Source organism: Tachypleus tridentatus, chromosome 13 (genome assembly GCF_004210375.1).
Source record: "Tachypleus tridentatus isolate NWPU-2018 chromosome 13, ASM421037v1, whole genome shotgun sequence".
In the NCBI taxonomy this organism is placed as follows: Eukaryota; Metazoa; Arthropoda; class Merostomata; order Xiphosura; family Limulidae; genus Tachypleus; species Tachypleus tridentatus.
The window spans coordinates 222,024,531-222,046,180 of record NC_134837.1 but is presented as its reverse complement, the minus strand read 5'-3'; the positions used below and the strand labels follow the sequence as shown (position 1 = coordinate 222,046,180).

Below are 21,650 nucleotides of genomic sequence, written 5' to 3'. Positions count from 1 at the left end.
CTGCTGTTCTAGATAACCAATTGTCCATATTAATGAAACAACACTAAGACTTCCTCCATGGCTGAGCAGATCGCTCTCAAATTTAATGCTGCTGGTTTTTTAGATAGAAAATGATTTATTTCATGAATATATTGTATAATCATTTTAACACCAGTGACACATTAGTCCTTGTCTGTTTTAAACCAAGAAAAGAATCACCACTTGTGCACTTGGAGGTACTGTTGTATCTCAGTGCATACCTTCAAGAAGTTCACTGTTTCTGGGCTGAATCTGTGTGTCAGTTTTCTGAATCATTTGCCACTGCATTTACTTCTTACTAATAAAATCTGAACCTGATTATCTGAGTTGGTATAGATATTCTTGCATACTTTGCTGCTTGGCAAAATTCTGGCTTTTTGGGTTGGGTTGATACCTTTGGTGTGCTGCAAACTATGGGCAGGTCGTTTGTTAGTGTTTCAGAAGTCCACAAGATGCTTTACTTTTCCTATCTTGGATGATACCCAGGTAGAGGCATTAGTTGTAAATGTTGTATGCATCCCATGGGCAGACCTTGTTGTCTGGTTCTTTGTGATGCATCATATATCTTGTGGAAATACCTTGCTGCAGCATTATCCTGTAAAAGGACCACCAAAGACCTGTCCACTCACTGAAGACCATTATATTTGTCTTGCATTTCTTTCTTATAGAGGTGGCTGGTTCTTAACCCTCTGATTGGGCTTAGCCTACTATGGTGAAAGTATATCAATTGAACCATCCTCCTAAGGAATTGCTATTAGAGCTGCCAATGTATGTTTTTCTTACCTCTCCAATAGCTCTTTATAAGTTACTGCTTCATGGCATGTTAAGATGGGCTCAGCTTCTATGAGAGTGATATACATTTCTCCAAGATGTTGCTATATAAGTTTACTGGGAAGTTCATCAGTGAATTCACCAATCAGGATATTCTCCTGATTTGCAGAAGTTATTGCTGAAGTTGGTATAATTCATTTGCATCAGCAGTTAGTATCTTGGTGTCAATCATCTTCCAAACCTTGGACTCAAATGGATTGATTGCCTGATTCTCCTCTGGGTCAATTAGTAGTGGTTGTGTTGCTTCCTTAACCAGGTGATTCACAGTGTCAAAGACTGGACCATCTAACCTTAGGATGAACTGTTTAGTACCTAATCAGGGCCTTGAAAATCAGTGGCATTGTTCATTTGTCTTTGCTTACAAGGTCCTGTAACAGGTGCTGTTAATGTCCTTTGGTCCAGGTAAAAGCCACTAATAGGGACTGCAGTACTCTGATGAGCAGCTGATCCCTTGACCAGGACAACAGAGCAATATGCTATTCATGGTGGCTCATTTTACAGCTTTGCACAACCATGGGCATTGCAAGCTGTTGTCAGTGTAATGAGTAACTTTTCCATACCTAAAGATACCTTGCTTCATGGATTACAGTCTTTACTTGTGAGTGTCTCACCTGTCAGGGAGACAACTTTAATAGCAGAAAGCATCCACCAGCATCATCCAGTTTCTGTCCACTATTTACTGGTTGTCTCAAGCATGGAAATTAAATAATTGATATTTTTTAATAGTTATATCATTAAAGCAGCTAGAAAACATGATATCTTCATATTTCACAACATAATTGAATTATAATATAGACTTGCAGATGCATTCTAAGAGCTAATATAAAGTGAATATATAAAAAAAAGTTTCCTAATTCCAGAAATCTTCTCAATATCAGTTATAGTTTTGGGATAACATGAAGTTAGTATTTCAGGTCCTACATCTGTGATCAAAACATCATCTTCAATCCTAATGCCCATTCCTTGAAACTGAGCTGGCACTTAACAGTTCTCTGGTGTCATATAAATTCCTGGTTCAACAATGATAACCATACCAGGCTTGAATTTCACTATTCTTGAAATAATTCTAGTGTCATTGCATCCATTCCAAGGTAGTGATTGACATAATGTAAACAGAAACTACAGGATACATTTGATGCAAGTTCAATTTTCCACAATTTTTCTAAAACAAGACCCAGTTCTTGAAGTTTTGTTCCCATCAGCTGGTACATAGTGTGAAACAACTTATGAAGAGTGGGAATTTTATAACACAAACCAGTTAGTTTTTTGTGAATTGTTAAAACTGCTTCATAAAGATCTCACTGGGTACAGGTAAACTTTCCACTAATTTAGCCATGACCGAGTCAGGTCTCTTGCGTAACAGTGGTATTCACAACCTGCATTCATTAGTAACATTTCCCCTGGTAATATCCTTCAGTTTTTTGTAATATAGTGAATAATATTAGCATAAGATCATCCGGCCACAACAGATGAATAAGCTAGTCGTTCTGCTCCCTGTATTCTATGCTCAAAGTTTATCTTGGCAAACAGCTGAGTTTCAGTTACTTCAGGATGTGATGATCTCATTAATTAAGTCACTAATTCATATGCTGTTTCTGTTAAATGTTGCATAAGTTTGATTTCTGATTCTGACTTGATTAACTTAGGTTGTTGAATAGAAGAAACTGGAGATTCAAATTTTACATGATGCAAACTGAATATAAAACTTTTAACACATTTGTAAATGTCTGGTATTGGTGGATTAAGGAAATCATACCAAAGAACAAAATAATGATAGCTATGAGCACATACTTGCAAAAAGTGTTCAAGTTCCTCCATACTATATGTACAGTCAACACACAGAATGTCAACTGCACCTTCAGTACCTGTATAAGGTCATTCCCACATTTCAACTTGGTTATTTTTTCTTGGAACAAATTGTATGATACAGAATTTAATATTCAGTTTCTTTTATAATATAGACTCATGCTCATGATTTTTCCAATCACTTAGCTGAAAGTTAAACAACCTTAAGTAAGATAGAACTTATTGAAAAAGACTTCCCAAAGATTCCCAATTCCTGGATATCTTATTGTACATCATATCTTGTAGATGTACAAATTTGTAATTATGATTTTTATTGTGTTTTATTGCAAGTTTTATATTTTTCAATTTTTAGATATATTTTTAATAATATTTTCATTGTCTTTCGTACAGTAAATATTTTTCTCCTTGTTAAAATCTCACCTGATGGGTCGCTTCTGATAATTTATAAAAAGGTCAAAATAATGTTAAATAATAGAAGCAATGTGAACTTTCTTTGAAGAGAACAAGTATTCATTATATCTATTATTTCCAAAAAAATTCTCATTTTGCTGAAAAAGTCCGAGATGTTTGGAAACACTCAACCTTATTTTTTCGCTTCTGATAATTTCTAAAAAAGTCAAAATAATGTTAAATAATAGAAGCAATGTGAACTTTCTTTGAAGAGAACAAGTATTCAGTATATCTATTATTTCCAAAAAAATGCTCATTTTGTTGAAAAAGTCCGAGATGTTTGGAAACACTCAACCTTATTTTTTCCTAAATAATGTGTGCTTTAGTGATGTGAAATTTGACCTTCCTCCCCTTCTGTTTAGCTGTTTTTGAGTGTACAATGTATTCCTTTACATCTGTACAGAAACTGCAGTGTTTCAAATATTGTAGAAAATTTCCACACTTGTATATCTCTTGTACATACATGTGCAGTGTGTGAACTGTACATTCATACATATGTATTTATTACTCACACAGCTATTTGAATGTAAGCTTATACACAGCTCTTTATCTATGGAACATACAGTGATTAGAACATTTTAAAATAATATATAAGCTTATGCAAGCTATTCTAAAATGTTTGACATTTCATAACGTATGGAAGTTTAATTTATACTGACCTCTCTTTTCTTTTATTGATTGTATATGTGTATTTGTTTTGAGTTTATCACTATTTGGCACAAAGGTCTATTAATGCATGTGGATATTTTTATTTATTAAAAGTTAAAGTATCCTAGATAATTTAAAGCTCTAGCAATGTTTCAAACTAGGTGAAATACCTGTCCCCTGGACATAACTTATGTAAATTCATTGTAAAACCAATGCAAAAATGCCAGTGAACACTAAAAAACACAAAATATTAAACCTCAACTTCACACGTATTGCCACTTGGATCCAACAGTTCTCCATGCCAAATATGCCGAAGACCTATCAATGTGTTCAAAATAGTAAAATAGTGATTAAAAAATGCCCATAAAAACTGCAAAATGCAAAACTGAAAATTTGTATGTATCTCACTATGGATCCAGTAACCTCCATCCTCAATTTTGGTGAAGATCCATTCACACTCTGCAAAGTAGCTACATAGAAATACAATGGATGGTTCTATTATACTTATATTGATTCAATTCAAATACTTGTGTTATAATACATTATATGTAATACACACACATTTTTCAGACTAAAAGTCTTTAGTATTTCTTTAAACTATAGTTTTCAGACTTAAAATTTTTTGTTCATATTAATTCAAATTCTTTCTCATATGGAAATTATAAGAATAAAAGTTTTAAATATGCAGCTGAGGGTGAAGCGTGCTGTAGTCTAAATGTGCATATTGGAAATAGTGTATATGTGTTTGTGTAGAATATTAATACTCGACAGTCAAGTAAAATAAAATCATAAGGAAGGACTACATTAAAAATGGCAAATTCAAAGCTCTGACTAATGATATTTTCCAATAAACAAAAGTTAGTCCAAATGAAAGTTAAAAACTGCACAAATCAAAAGGATTCATTTTAGGGAAGAAGTACACCATCTATTAGTCTTAATCTCTGACTGCCAGTTTCATATGAAGAAATTTATGAATAATGTTAATAATAATTAAATAATAAAATAAGTAAAAGTGATATAAATTAAGAGAGTGAACTGTGGGTGTTTAAACCCACAATGTTTAACATTTATGTCACCCTCCACTATCTGCAGACAGTTGTGGGTAGTTGATTGCTTTTCAAAGTAAAGAAGAAAAGGAAAAAGAGGTAACAATAATAAGGTACTACAGCTTGGAGGTAAATAAGATCAACTTACCTCCTGAAGTTGGCATTCCAGCCCTCATTATAGTGGTAAGATACTAATTAGTAACCCAGTAGACAAATTATGCGAGTATAAAGGGTTCCAACCAGTTATATGAACTAACTAGTATAACTTCCAATCACCACTCATTACGTCCACTGTAACTACAAGTTTTCAGACTCTAACTAAGCCTTTATATGCAATAATGTGTTCATCTGCATAAAAGTAGTGCCAAGTTGTTTTAATGACTAAACCAACTAGTATAACGTCCAACCACTACCAATTAATGGGTGGAATGGAAGTTTTATTTACTTAAAAATGTAAAAAAAATTGAAGTTATCCTGTATAAAATTAGAGAAATATCATATAGATTTATCATTTCATCAATGAAAAATAAGATTCAAGAATTGCAAGAAAAAATATGTTATAGTTAAAGCTAACTGTAATTTTGATTTTATTTATAAAAAAAATTTATGCATTAATTACAATAAAAGAAATTAATAGTACACAAACATTTAAACTTATTAACAAATCTAAATATATTGTAATTAATAATTTTATTGAACCTTATAAAAGTTTCATTCTAAACCAAATTCTTTCTTGGATTTACCTTCTCTGTATGTTATTCCTAAACTCCATAAATGCCTGATTAAATTTAGATTCATTTCTAGTTCAGAAAGAACAATTATTAAACAGTTGGCCATTTTATTAAATAAATTACTTACTATTTTATTTGATAAAATCAAAAATTTAAGTGTTAATAATAAGAAACATATTTTAAATAATGAATAATAATCAACCCATTTTAGAATATCTAAGAAACTGTGAAGAAGTAAAGAAATTCTTCTGTTGTATCTCATGTGGCATTATTCATTGTCAAGTCATTTTTTGTTATTCTCTTCAATCTTGTTTTTCATTAACTTTTATTTTGTTCTATTCATTCTGAAGTGGATTTCATTGTTGTTCTTTTTTCCAAAGTTCATGAATTTTCTGATTACTTATTTTTTCAAGTTTTCAATTTTTGTTTTTTCATGAAATGGTTGTGTTTCTTTAATCATTGTTACACAATGAATTCTGAGTACAAGTTACCATATTGAAGGTAATACCTTCAAATGGGACACCCACACAGGCTACAGGTGAGGTATTTTGTCTATGGACTTATTAGCTCTCATCCACCATCAACTTGCTAATTATATGAGTGAATCTGCTTCTCCTATGTTGCCCTTATTCTTCCCAAACATACTAAACCTCTTTGGGTCAACAAGAATTTTGCTAGTTTTTTTTAAACATGGTTTCTCAGGTATGTTTTGTTTTATCCATTTCTCTGATTTTATATGATTTCCCTTCTCTGGATAATTAGGTTCATGCAAAGCATTTTGTTTCTCTGGTGGATGATTTGTCATTTGTCCTATACAAAATACCATTAGATCTCCATTAGTAGTTAATGCTCTTTGGAAGTGGACAAAGTGTGCAAGCTGGAAATTGATAATGCCTTCCTGTGCACCTTTTCCATTTCCATGTTCACACCCAGGCTAGGGATCATCTATATTTTTATTCACATTTAGATATTTTTTATTTCTTTTTTTGTGTTCTCATTTCTCTGTCTTCATGCTTTTTAGTCCATCCTTGGGATTTCTTGCATCTTTCTTCAATTTTGTCTGAGTATCCACCTATTTAGCTGGTTGTGTGATTCAGTCATTTCAGTCCAGTTTTTTTTCATAAGACTGATTTACTTCACTCATTCTCCTTTGAATTCAGTTCTCCAAATTATTTTCTAGTTTTGGATTCTACTCCTACTCTGCTTACCTACATATTTATTCTAGTCTAGATTATGATCTTCCTGCTCTTTAACTTCTAGTTTTATATTTCAGTTTCTTTTAATGTTTGTCTGTTCTTACTTCCTTCAGAATGTGGATATCCTGGCTTTCAATATTTCACAGGTAAAACTACCTGATTATACTTTTATGTTTCATAAAATTAAAATTAATTTCAAATGAGTATTTATATTTGAAATACCTTCATTCTAACCTTCATACAATAGATGTTTCAGTGTGACTGCAAATTCAAATAAAATCTAATTTATGGTGAAAAACCAGAACTAATATAATGTAGAATGTGTGGGGTTGGAAACTTATGGTTATTGACACATGCTATGCAATGTTTAAAAACCTTTGGAAATGTTTAGCCACATGTATTAGTAATACATGAGTTCAAACTCAACAATTAAAGGCTTTCAATATTTCAGAAGTTTTAAGTTAATTTTGATCATAAAAATTTAAAACTTAATCATCATATTTATTTTTGCCTCCTTTTCTAAGTCATTATTATTGTTGGAGTTATTGAATCTTATCACTTATAATGTGTGTTCTGTCCTGTTGCATGATTCTGTAATTAATGTTTATTTCAATAACAGTATTGGTTAGAGCATTTACTACATCAGTTTTTTTTTTTTTTTGTTTCTTTATGTTTCAGTAGCTCAATTGCAAAGATTTTTCTTCATTGTTAGCTTAGGATATGGATTTCAAAAGTAACTAAAATCCTCTAGTATGGTCAGATCTCAAGAGAAGTTACTGGAGCTATAGTAAAAAAATAATGACAACAGTAAAGTTACAAATCAAATGAAATAATGTGTTCTAATCATGATAAATAAGAATCTAAAAACAGTATAATTAATTAACTATACTTATTACTTTGTTGATCCTTAGTTTTCCTTTATTTTATAGGTTGGTTTTGTCAGAATTTAATCTTGTTCACTGTGGATAGTGATATTGCAAGCAGCCAGGAGTTTTCTCACTTCATTTGACTACCACCCATCATCCAACATAAAGAATTTCCATAAGTGGCTTTAGGTTTAATTGATACAATTGATTTAATTGATAGACTTTAGTCTATTGTGGTTTGGATTTGAACCTACCCAGTTTTCTTTCCTTTTTAATTTTTCTTCTCCCACTTTCTGTCCATGTATGTGACATCTGTTTCCACACGGGGTGCAGAGTATACCTTGTACAGAAATGCTGCAGTCTTTCAAATGTGTTCCTCTCACAACAGGAGATGTTTCATGAGCATAGTTCAGATTTTTTCAAATGATACTTATTTCTATCCTTCATACCAGTCCCTCTGCCTATTCAGTGTGGGATTCTAGCTATACAAATAAGTAGAGGTTATGTACCAATTAAGAAATTATTGTTTTCCTAGAATGAAAATATATTTCACTGAAAACTAATGCTTTTTTTTCTGCCTAATCTCGAAGTTTGAAGTAATAGGTCAGTAGAATCAAAAAGAGGGAATCACATGTCAGGAGGGTGTTTTGCATGATGATTTACATTTTAACTGCAGTTGAAGTATGTTGATTGTGGGATATGTGGGACTTCAAGACTTGTGGCATGTGAAAAACATTTATTGCATATTTAGAGCAGCACTGAATGTGAGAGAAGGTAAGAACATTTTGGGAAAATATTTTCAGTGTAGGAAAATAACATCAGTACTGTTAGAGAATAAGTAGTAGGTTAATTAGTGAAGTAATTGTGATAAGGTAATGTATTATCTAGTATTCCTTTAAACCTTAATATTAAGTCATCAGTCTGAATGTTTAGACTTATTTATTTTAGTCATTAATTGTTATGTTCTTTGCAGAAGTTAAGAACTACATTTACTATATTTCAGAATCTACTTTGTAATTGAAATAATTTTCACTCACTTACTAACTGTTTAATGTAAAATTGATAAATTTTTTCATGAACTTGAATTTAACAAAGTTAAAATTTAATGACTAGTGTCATACTGTATGTTAACCAAGTTTGATATTAGACTACCAGGTACAATTTCATGTTCTTCATATACATACTACATAACTTTCAGCTAAATTTCATATTTTGTATGGTTAATTCAGTCCTGTAAGTTTAACCATTTCTTGTCCATTTTAGCAGTGTATATGTGACTTGTGTTTATTAACTGATTTCAGTTACACTGACATAAATCAGTGCATATTTCTAACTTCTTTTTTGTGATACAGTATCAATCTATAAACTATGTCAGTTGATAAAATTTGTAACATTAGAACAAAATAATTTTTAATTGTTGAGTAACTGACTGTTTCAGTTTAAGTTTATTTATAAGAAATGCTTAATAGGTTTTCTTACAATTCAAACATGTCGTGTAATCATAACCCTAAAACTTAACACATGCCTTGCATTTTCAAATATGAATGCCTGGCTTGTAGAATTTTTAGTGTATAGTAAGCACCCAAAAACAATACATACAATAGAGGATGATCATGAATCTAATTTACCATTTTTTGATGGATTGATATATATTCAGCACAGTAGTTTTAACCTTTCTATATCTTGTAAGTTGACCTTTTCAGGATGTTATTTTTGAGCTTTCTTTCACTGAAAATTTAAAGTAAATTTAATTAAATGGTTTATGGAATGTACTTACAGGATTCTGTGTGACATGACAAAATAACCTTATTAAACAATTTTTCAAAGATGGTAAATGTGATTGTAACATTATTTGTAGTAAAACCAGTAACAGTGAAATAATATTTACATTAACTACCCATAAAACTATTATGTTAATGAACCCAGAAAATCAATAGTAATAATAATGCTATGATGCATAGGCAGCAATCACTGTTCATTGAAGTACCAGTAATAGTAGTAGTGTTAGAAAAAAAAATTGTTGAATTTATATTAAAATGTGAGTGTCCTTATCACAAATATCTGTTGCTGTAAAATATAATTCACTGTGTATTATTTATAGGTGAGAGGTCATTAACATGTTGTGTCTTTTAATGTATTAGAAGTTTTAATTGATCCCATTTGATATTTAATTCAAAAATAAGCTAAAATGCAGTTTGATGATATGTATTGAATTTCTTTCATTGGTATGATATAAATGTAGGTATAACTAATGGTTAATAGTTTATTAATATGCAATTTTTAAATAATGGAACACAGGAGTATATGAAGATAGCTGAACCAACTTATGAGAATTACTTCAAAACATATTCAGTACAATGATAGAAACTGATCATAATAATATGCTGTATTTTCTCACAACCTGTAGTACAAATGAGCATCCTCAAGCAAATCTGTTGTCATTCACATTTGTTAAATGAAATCTTCTAAAATTAAATTAGTTTTTGAAAGGTGTAATGGCATATTTTTTCTATTCAGTGTCTCCGTGAATTGAAAGAAGCAGTAGTTGCAGCACGAAAAGATCCAGGCTGTAAAGTGCTTCTTATAAATAGCTATGGAAGTATTTTCTGCTCTGGCATAGATCTTGCTGTTCTTGTGGGTCTTCAGAAGAAGCAAATAGCTGAGGAACTAGCCCTTGCTGTGAAGTAAGTGGAATTTGCTTTCTCTGATTAAATTTAAATAGATGTTTGAAATTTCTTGCATTTGTCAAATGAGCTAGAAAAGACATCACATTTTAATTATTAGCATTTTACAATGAAATAATGTATATCAATGAAGGACCAGGACTAATATAATGGGCTAAAGCCATTACTACCTCAACATTTAATTTGTCTTTTGATGAGAAATTTAGAAAAATTCATTTTTATGACAATGTCCCATTCAATACCAAACAGTTATTTACAGGTTATGAGGGAAACAAATGATCTATTGCTCAAAATCACCACTTAATAATTGCTTTAGTTTATCCTTGTCCTCTTGTGTTTTAGTTTTACTAAAATCAGATTTCCATACCCAGTTATATGGCAATCTTGAATATAAGGGCAATCCCACTTTCAGAAACTATGGAAAGAGAAAAAAAAATTGAATGTTATAATAACCATTTTATCATCTGCAAAATTAATACTATAACTGAATAGTCTGCAGGTGGATTAGTTGCAAGAATTAATGATGACCTTGAGAGCAAAGTCTGATGTGTGTGCATAGTTGGATGTTAGCAGTACATCAGGAATGTGCAAGTTTAGAGTAGGGGCAAGGTACCTGTGATCAGTCACAATTATAAGGTGACTATGAATTTTACAACCTAATTGTTAATCTAAAAACACTGCTTTTCTAATTAAGCCAATATTGAAATTAGTGCTGTCACATAATATATATCAGGCAAGCAGTAGCACTACCTTTGTAGGACTGGCTTGAATTGTTTATCAAAAAGGTATTTTAAATCTCCTCAGTAGGTCATGAGAACTTTATGGTCCTTCCTTTTATAACAACATATATGTAATAGCTGGGTCAAAAGTTCTAGGAATGTCTGTAAATATCATAGCAAAAAGTTTATATTTCTTATTGTTCTTTCTGCTGCTGCTTTTTGTATTATGTGATAACTCAAAACCAAAACAATTGTGTCAACTAATTTCCATGAGGTCACATAGTTTCAAAGGGAATATCCATTTTTATTAATAAGTATTATTAACTACTAGTAATTTAAAAAAATAATAATTTTAGTATAATCAATGTTATAATTGCCCCTCAAATCTAGCTTTTCTTATAGAAATTTGATGTTCCCTTAAAAAGCTTAAGTACAGATTGAAATAGTAATTACCAGCCAGTAGTAGATAAACAATAAATATTACAGGTGGAACCTCATTGTATTTAGAATTTGGTTGTAAATGCAACCTTCTGTGTTTCAGAGATTGCAATTTTAACTTCTAAGCCTATTCACCTATACATGCCACTGCTGGCAACATGGCTATAAAGGCATTGGATCATTGTATAGACAGTAAAATTATTTTTCATAAAAGTATTATAACCAAAATAGACATAGCATCTGTATATGTATTTGAAGTAATAAATATGTGACACCATCTACTGAATGGCATCACAAACAAAAAGTCAATAAATAAATTTCATGCTTTGGGTATTCAAGATTCAGAAAATTAGGAAAATAACTGTGATATGTACAACAACCATTTGTTTTTTTATCACAGAACACAATTTTAAATAAAAGTACTCTCCTCACAACAAGAATATCAGTTTTCAGTAAGGCTTTATCTGGGGGTTTGATTATGTCTTTATTCATGTACCTTTTAAATGTAGTACTGGGAAACTGTAATTCTTAAAAAAAAAAGTATTTTTCAATAGGTGGTGCCACTTTCAATCCATAAAAATATTATAGTTTATGTTGGTAATACTTCTGAAAATTTTGAGTTTCGTTCATTGAATCATTTTGATGAAATGAATTACATATAACTAAAGAGCAGAATCCAAGCATTTTTCCCATGCAGTACTTCCCAGAATAAAATCCGCTTTTAGAAAATATCAAATTTTTTCTAAATTTGTTTCAGTGAGGCATATATACTATGATTAATAATCACTTGCATATAGGGGAGCATTTTTGCTGTTTATCTTAATCAAGGATTGGGCTTCATTATTTCAATAAATTTATGATTGAATATTTATTTGCAAAAAGGATTCTACCTTTGTTTGTTTTCAAATTACAGTAAGTATATAAAAAAATGCACCTTTTTAACCTAAGCGTGAAGTCTGTCAAGAATGCTGACAAGATTTCCAACACTGTCATTCACAGTCATCCTCCATACAGTGCAATATTTCATTAATACTTTTATAGCTCCATTTATTATGTTTTGAGTACTCTTATTGTGCTTTTCTTGTGATATGAGACTCCATTTCTTCATCTGTGAGTAATTGAAATCTTATACCATAAGATATGTTCCTGTTCATTTAACAGGTTTGAGCAAATTGTTTATATTAGGCTTAATTAATATGTGTGTTTTAACTATGCTGTAGAAAATCTGGCATCTGCAAAGTTCTACTGTAATGCCAAATGTTCATGTCAATAGCTTTTACAACCAGGCAACAGTGATGTGCTTTATTAACTGGCTTTCTTGGAAATGGTTAAATTGATTCATACCATCTAATGTGTTCTTAACCAATTACAGCAAAAAAATTCATGCTAAGAGGCAGAATAATATAAAATGACTGATTAGCAGAATAATGTTATCATTTATAGTAAGGGAAAACCTGTGGAATATTCTTGATAAACCAGAAATACAATAGTGCATACATAAAACAACATAAATTTATGATACAATCAATGTCAGGCTATACTTATTAGGCTAGCATACTAGAAACTTTGACATGTGGCAAATCTAGAAGGTATTCTTATAATTTCATCTAGTCAGCTGCTATTTTAATAATGTCAGAAAAACATGTTGCATATTATAATTTATCCTGAATGAGCTTCCAATTTATTACATTACATATTACGATTTCAAGTAGCCTGAATCTGAGCTAAGGTATAATTTAAGTTTAGAAGTTAATTAAAATGTAGAAATGTATCAAAATTATTATGTTTTCGAACAAGTTTGTTATACACAGTTTTCTTTCTTGATACGAATATATCTTCATACACAAACAGTAATACAGTTTATAATAATGGTTATTACAAATAATATTTATGTACAAAACTTTTACAAACAATATTGAGTCTTATATTTTGTCTGGAGCTAGATATTTTATTCATGGTTCACAATGAGCAAATTAATACTGAGTTAATATAGGTGTGATTCTTTAATAGGAAGCTTGCTAGCTCTTCACTGATCACACATTAATTTTTCACTGCTGAAATTATATAACATCTTCTTAAAAATACTAACATGTCTGATGTTAATCTGCTAAAATTAAACAACTTGTAATTGTTGAAATCTTTAAATGTTCCTGGTTGAATATCTATAATTTCCTGATTAATAAGCATTTATCACAATCATAGCTTCTGAGGTTTATAGCAGACCAACTGTAGTAAACCAACAATATAAACTAACTCTCTCTGTGTTGCAATGGCTACATTTTATAATTGTTAGGCAAGCTTCTAGAAATTTCAACCACAGCAACATCACTGGCAATTACTAATATTTACATACACGTATTGTAAAGTTTTTATTCTTACATTCAAGAATCTTCTACAGATTTAGTGAATAGGCAGGAATTTTGCATTACACATTTAACAATATCAGTTACATACATTTCTATGTATATATTTAACTGAAAAAAACATCAGTATTTAAATGAATATATAATAGTAAATCCATCACACACATAGGTTCAAAAAAGCCCTATAACCCTCTGTATCTCAAGACAGCTGGTATAGGCATTAAAATATTTATTAAAATAAAGTAGAGAACAATATTTTGACCTTCCTAGGTCATTCTCAAGTTAACAAAGAGAGTTTGTAACTGACTGTTGCCAGGCATATGTCTTAGGGACAAGAGTGTAAACAGATATGGGATTGCAGGGGGCATTGCAGTATATGTTTGGTTATTAATTAGTACAGGTATAAAAGTGTTCCTTTATATTAGTTTAATTTTGGTTTTAGTTGCTGTATAAGTAGGGCTTCTTTGATTTTGCATTTGTTTATATTTGTTTCCCTACTTAGTATATGAGTGTCTTCTATGGTTATGTTGTGTTTATTTGATTTGCAGTGTTCAAAACGTGTGAAGGTGTGTTTTTGTGTTCTTTGGATCTGGTTTCCATTTTTCTGATTGTTTTTCCAATATAGAAGTTGTTGCATTGTATTTTATAAATTATGTTGGTGTTGTGTTTTTCAGTGTAGTTTTTACATGGTATGGACTGTAGTTTTGTGCCAAGTTTTTGAATAAATTTGTGGTGTTTACTGGAATGTTGTGTTTTGTTATAAGTTTTTTCCAAATGTTGGTTAATTTTTCACTGATGTCATAAACATATGGTATGCAGCAGTGTAAAGGTTTGTAGTTTGTTGTTTATTGGGATTTATTGTTTGCTTTTTGTTGACCTTGTTATTGATCTGGATGGGGTGTGTATAATTTTTCAGTGGTTTTTGGAGAAAATTTGTTGATGTTGATGAAGTGTTTTTTATTTTGTTGATTTCATCATTAAGTTTATCAGTTGAGCATAGTTAAGTTTTAATACCCATATCAGCTGTCTTGAGATATATTGTTACTCAAATATGTTTTTAGTCATCATAGAAAGCAACATACTATGTGTTGAATCATATGACAGCTACTGACTTTAAGATATTTTAACTGAAAGGATACAAATTTTTAATATTCATGAAATTTACTATAGTACCTTACTAAGTTATAGAAATATTTTTTATTGATGTTTTTTCCTTGCTGTGTTGTCTCAGAACCTTTACTATTTTTTCAATCTTAAACTGTAATATTTATGTTGTATTTTTTTGGTATGTCTCACAGGCTTTCTTTCAAAACTTTTAGTGATATTTTCTGTGTTGGGAAATACTGTCGTGTGTCGTAAAATATTTGATATTTCAAAGAATACAGTTGGCTGATTATTTATGTGTAATCACATAATTCACTGTATGGTCAGAGTGTTGCAATTTTTTAAGTACCATCACTAAGTCTTATTATTTTAATAAAATATAAGTATTCATTATTTCTCCTGGTGTTTTTTTTTTTTTACAGAGATCTACTGTTTACATTAGCATGTTTTCCAAAGCCACTAGTAGCAGCAGTGAATGGACTTACTGTAGGCCTTGGAGTTACTCTTTTAACATATTGTGATGTTGTGTTTGCCAGTGACAAAGCTGTTTTCTATATGCCTTACTGTAAACTTGGCTATGTTCCAGAAGGAGCAGCCACCTTAACTTTGCCTCAGGTAGTAGGATCAACTGTGGTAAGTACCTGTATAATTTTGTGTCCTGTGAAGTTAGACTTAGTATAATGGGCTTTTCTTTATATGTTACCTTAGTGGCCATCATGTGATGTGATATAGAATGTAATTTCTGGAATCCATGAGCCCCATTTATTTTAACATCTTAACCCTGTTTAGTTGTCTCTAGCCTACATAGTAGTGCACCATAGGTTTTTCAAGTAAATTTAGTTAAGGAAGCTCACTGTTCTCCACAAGTATGATGTCTAATACTTTCATGATGATGAGAAACTCACTTGAGGTAAAAATGTATTCTCAAGACAACTAGTATGGATATTAAGACTTTAATTAAAATAAAGTACATAACAATGTTTCAACCTCCTTAGATCAACTTCAGGTTAACATCTTCTTTGTTAATCTGGAGATGACCTGTGAAGGTTGAAACCTTGTTCTATACTTTATTTTAATTAAAGGTCTAATACTTTTGATAATTAGGCCACACTAAGTAACATTTAAGTGGTGATATCTTTTTCACATTTTCCGTAAATAATCCATTACTGATTTCAAATGAGAGGTTTGAAAATATTATTTCATAATAATTCATATTGACACGATTCACATAGGTAACTATATTATTATATTTTATTGTTTTATTAACTTTACAACTCATCACCATTATTGCAATTAACAACAATGATTATTACGAATGTATGTTTAAATCATAAAAGAAATATCTGCTGTCATTTGTCCTAATGGTGGTGAACTGTAAAATCACCAAGACATTGGTAAGTAAAAAATAGTTTACACGATTGTTGTCACTATACATAATTATGATAGAATTTACAACACTCAACCAATTCATAAATAGTGTGTAAACTATTTTCTAGGTTTTCTTTGTCTGTCACAAGTTGATACCAAGAGATCTTACAGTTAATACAAATAATCTGGTAGAACTGAGTCTGTGATAGTCACTGAAATGCTATTAATGCAACACAAGAAACAGATTTGTGTTGTTTAAAAACACCTAAACTGGACAGGCATAAATGCTTTTTATGCTTAAAAAATACAAATAAAATCAATATTGAAACGTTTTTTATTGTTCCTTTTAATTAATATATAATGGATTTTGTTTGAGAGTTTTGTGAAAGTAGCATTTAAGGTTCTATTTCTTGCTTGCTACTAGTTCATTCTACTAATAAGCAGTACAAGAATCTCATACTGAATTTTTCAAGACACCTACTTAAAGTGCTTACCAAGATTAATGATGAAATTATAATGGTTTGTTTGAACAGTTGCAGTTCTTGAACTTTTTTTTTCAAAATAAGGATGTATTAAAAGTATCACCACAATTACTACAGTATGAGGTTAATGCCTTTGTATTCTTTAACCAGCATGCAGTTTAAATTTTGGTACATTGTGTTGGTTTTTTCCCTTTACTGAATTTTTATTTCTTTGGCTATATCATTGACAAAACATACAAATTTAAATGCATTAACTTTTGTTCTTTTGTTGTTACATAATGGTATTCAGTATTTGTTTTTAATCACATGTGGTTGTATAGATTCCCAGTTTCACCTTGGACTTCACCCTAAAATTTACATTTAAATGGAATAGGAGAGCAAAACTCTATAGATCCAATTCTCAATCTTATGAATCTTTTGTAGTTATTAATGTCCCGCTTAATTTGTCTTAAGCAACAGTTGCTGAATAAAGTCAACTTGAAAGTGATTGTGACATTAACTACATGGTAAATTTATATTGATAAAATTAACAGAGCTTTTTGTTAATGTTTGTAATCAAATATTAAAATAATGTTTATTTATGTTTTTAAAATGTTTGTTTCACTGAAGGCAAAAGTATACCTTTTTATATCATAGAAGGGGCTGCATTATAAGACACTTTATTAAATACACTAATACGTGATATTGTAAATGAAACAGAAATCAATAGAAAACAAAAAATAAAGTTTTTATAATAGTTAGATTATCTTTTTAAATACACTGAAACTTTCTATTGCTCTATTGCTTCACATGAGCTTATATAATATTATGAAATTTACAAAAAGCATTTATACTAAAAAAACAGAAGTTACATAAGTCTATTAAGAAACAATAATATAACCTTAGGTTTATTTTTTAAATGTTTCAAGTATATATATACATAAATATTTAACAATATAGACATCAGTGTGTGAGAAAATATTATTTTCTAGGCATCAGATATGCTTTTACGGGGTTGTAGGGCTACAGCTCTTCAGGCTCAATCTTTTGGGCTAGTATCGGAAGTCATTTGGCCAACAAGATTAATGGAAGAAGCTATACCTCATGTCCAAGCTATGGCTGCCAATCACTCTCAAGTAATTGTTTTTCTAATATATTTTCTAGGGAATAGAATGGAGTTAGTTGTTAAACTTCTTGATTTGTTTTTAAAATATCAGTGTTTACTGGTTATTGAATTAAGTGTAAATAAATGGACAGCAGAGGAAGCTATAGTAAGATAAATATTTGAAGACACATAACATGTTTATCCAGTGGGTTAAGATTGGTGCATCAATCAGACAATAAATATGTGATGTATTTGCATTTAACATTTTTTACTAGTTATTTAATTAAAGACCAAGAAAAAAATGCATTGGTGTATTCTGTATACAAGATCTGCAGTTTAGTTCTGTTTCTTATTTTTACTGGAACTTATATCAGCCAAATTGATTAAAATCACATTTAACCATATAGTGCACAAAAGTTAAGTTTCTGTTCTTAAATTCTAGAAAGTTAAATCCTACTTGCAGAAGGTGCTTAAACAGTTACAGTATTTGACAATATTACCAATTAAATATGCAGTTGTTCTGAAATGTGAATTTATTAAGCAAATGTAGTCAATAGAATTCTGATAAAAATACCTGTCCACAAGTACAGCGATGATTTATGTTTCCAGCCTTTCATTAGTATTCCTGATAATTAATACATTTGTATGAAATATTTCAAATTAATACATACCATTTTGCATAGCAGTTATGACTTTGGTTAGTTTTAATTTTTTAAATTTCCAACTTGTATTGTTCATTACCAGGGTTAACATACTGCATTAAATTGGATAATTTAAGTTTTTACTTGTTACAGCACATGTATAAAAAGTGGATGAAACCACTCATTTTCTGTGTAGAAAAAATGACCTCAACAGCAACTAAGTATGTTAATTAGTGATTTTTTCTTTAAAATTTTTTGTATGATTAATGTGCTATAAGGGACTCTAATCAACAGAATTGTAGACCTTCAGACAAATTGATGCATAAGTAGTTTAGAAATATGTTTTAAAATATGGTGTGGTTAAGAAAAACAGAAATTGAAGGTTGCCAGATTAAGTTGTTTTTTTTTAGTAGACCCAAGCTTTGCAAATTCATTATTCCTCAAACAATTAAATTAAAATAAATATACATGTATCTTTATAATTGTGTACTACATGTCAAACCTGATCACAGGTCTGGGAATGAGAATTTTCCATTGATCCATGAGTTGCCAAAGTTGTTTTTTATGTCAGTGTTTGTTTGTTTGTTTTTTTTAATTTTGCGTAAAGCTACTCGAAGTCTATCTGTGCTTTAGGTTAGTGTAAATCCAAGGAGAATGTTTTAGGAGGTTGCTGTTGAATGTTTTTGTGAAAAGTAATTATAGTTTTCTTCCTGGAAGTATGTAAATTTGTAAAGGTATGTTACAGCAGTTTACTTTTTCTTTACATATAAACTAAATACATTTCGGGATGTAGAACATCTTAGGTGGAAAGACATTACATTTAGTAATAATGCATGTTTAATATTACACTATAACTAGACTAATACTTCATTTGAATTAAGAAGGTATTAATTTTTGGCATTCTTGTAGTTTATCATTACTGCTGTAAACAAGATTAACACTTGTCATATCTTGTTGGCATATTAAAAAAGGTTATCTTGTTAACATTGCCAGTCATATTTTTAGTCTGAAATTATAAAATAATAACATAAAATAAATTGAATGAACATATTTTAAAACTAAAATTTTAGGGTACTAGGTAAGGACACTACTGCTTTACATATAAAAATAATTGAGACAAACTATCCGATCAATGGGATTTGTTTTTTGATTGGTTCCTTATATGTTGTCTTGTACATTATACTCTGTAATCAATCTTATTGATTCTTACAATGATGGGAAATCTTTATGTCTTGACATGTGCAGGGAATGAGCTGCTATAAATTACTTACAAAAACTTATTCCTTTAATATTTTCAGTCCATCTGCATTTGGTTCTAGATTATCCCAGACCTTCTCTCTCTCTCAGTTTTACATGCTTAAAGTAAAAGTTTGCAAAGTTGTTTTTGTTTTTAATTTTATTTTCTTTATAAAAAGATGAATAAATGTATTCTACTTATCCTTCAATCTCACCTGTGATTCTATATATATTAAAAATAGTGATACTGCATGAAGCATGTGAAAACAATGAAGATGTTTGTTGATCTTTTGCAACTGTTAAATATATTGTGTGTCATAATTAACACAGCCAAAGTAATTTTTGTTAAGAAAAACATTAATTAAAGTACAACTTAACAATATGTTGGTTGATATGCCTTTCAGAGAAGATCCCTGAAAGTTTTTAATAGTACTGACTGTTCAAGAAAACAAATAATATAATAAAATGATAAAATCTTGTGTGCATGTATTACAACTACTTGATCTAAGCATTAGCATTGTTTTATTTTGATTTAATGGATCAAAGTTGTATTCCAATTGTTGAGAAAAAATGCATATGTACAAATTTAAAGAATGTTATTATACAAGTGTAAAACATCACCAGACTGACTTCAGAAATAATAAAACAGAGTAGAAGTTCATATGGTTAAAAATTATACAAATTAATAACTGACAAAATATGTTTTTTACACTAAGTATATTTATTAATTCTTCTAAATTTATTCATTCACATATTACTTTTCTCCTTCTAATATGTGATATGTTTTTGCTTTTATGTATAACATGTGATAGCTTTATTTGTTACATTATAATGATTCTTTGTTGTTAATTATCAAATGATAGAAAATGATACAATAATAATGTAGTCAATTTTTCAGTTTTGTTATTATTTTATATTTATGTTATTTTTATTTTAAGCATACAAAGTATTTTAGAAAAATTCTTGTATTTTATGAGAACTTATAAATATGGAAAAGCTATATTTAAAATACATGTACAGAAAAATACTTAATACAGGGAAACTATTTGTAATGGGCTTGCTGGACGTAGTATAATCTGGTTTCCCCTGAGTAAACAAAGTGAATTTATTGATAAAAATGTATTATACTAAAATCATTATAAGATATCTAAACCTAGTATTTTTGTTTAAAAGTTAAAACAAAACTGGCACTTCTACAGAACTTATGTTGATATAAATTTGTAAAAAGTACACATAGACAAAATGTTTTGGATTTAATATTCAAAATTAAGAAATGTCATCACAACCATGTTACATAGGGAAAAGAACAATTGGCATCATCTGTTTCTTTAAATATATTGTATTATACCTTAAAGTGTTGTATGTAGCTGACAGTTTCACAAAATAACCTAATGTAGAATGGTACAGAAAGTTTTTCTCAACAAAATTCTGACATAAAAGTGTTTTAACATCATGATAGACATCTTGAATTTAGTTTGCTTGTCAATTGCAGAATTAAAATAGAGAAAAACAACAGAAAATTGGAATTTAATAAGTTGATTTAAAAATTAATCTTGGAGAGAGAAATGGTGTTTTATTATGGAAATTTGTATATTTCATTCATATGTGATAAATCAGAGTAAGTTATATATAACAAAGCATTGTTTCAGTCACTACATCAGCAGGAATGTGAGTTAAAAAAGATACAGTATTAAAATTTAACATTTTGGCTGTGAGTGTAATATGAAAGAAAGTTTATCAATCAGATGGTGTGGTTTCTTGATGTACATACACACCCTTATACTATCATTCTGAAAAAACAATTGAGGCTATTTAGCTTTCCAATTACATTTAGTACTCAGATTTTTTTTCACTTCATTTGTGAAAACACATAAACTAATGTTAAGCAGTAAAATCCACATTCATCATAACTGGGAGAAGGAGAATTGCTTTACTGATC

General features: G+C 29.8%; 1 protein-coding gene across 5 annotated transcripts in view; it reads left to right on the top strand.

The window, feature by feature from the left end:
• The window catches only part of LOC143238212 (uncharacterized), a 74,969-nt gene that overhangs the window by 29,318 nt on the left and 24,001 nt on the right, over positions 1-21,650 (top strand). For 4 of the 5 annotated variants that reach the window (XR_013020459.1, XM_076478243.1, XM_076478244.1 and 1 more), the window contains exons 4-6: positions 10,110-10,276; positions 15,323-15,533; positions 17,722-17,865. Coding sequence is in view for 4 of the 5 variants with exons in the window: in XM_076478243.1 (XP_076334358.1) it covers positions 10,110-10,276; positions 15,323-15,533; positions 17,722-17,865 (522 nt within the window). In the remaining variant the exon portion in view is untranslated. The remainder of the gene's footprint in view (positions 1-10,109; positions 10,277-15,322; positions 15,534-17,721; positions 17,866-21,650) is intronic. The other variant, XM_076478246.1, reaches the window with a different exon arrangement.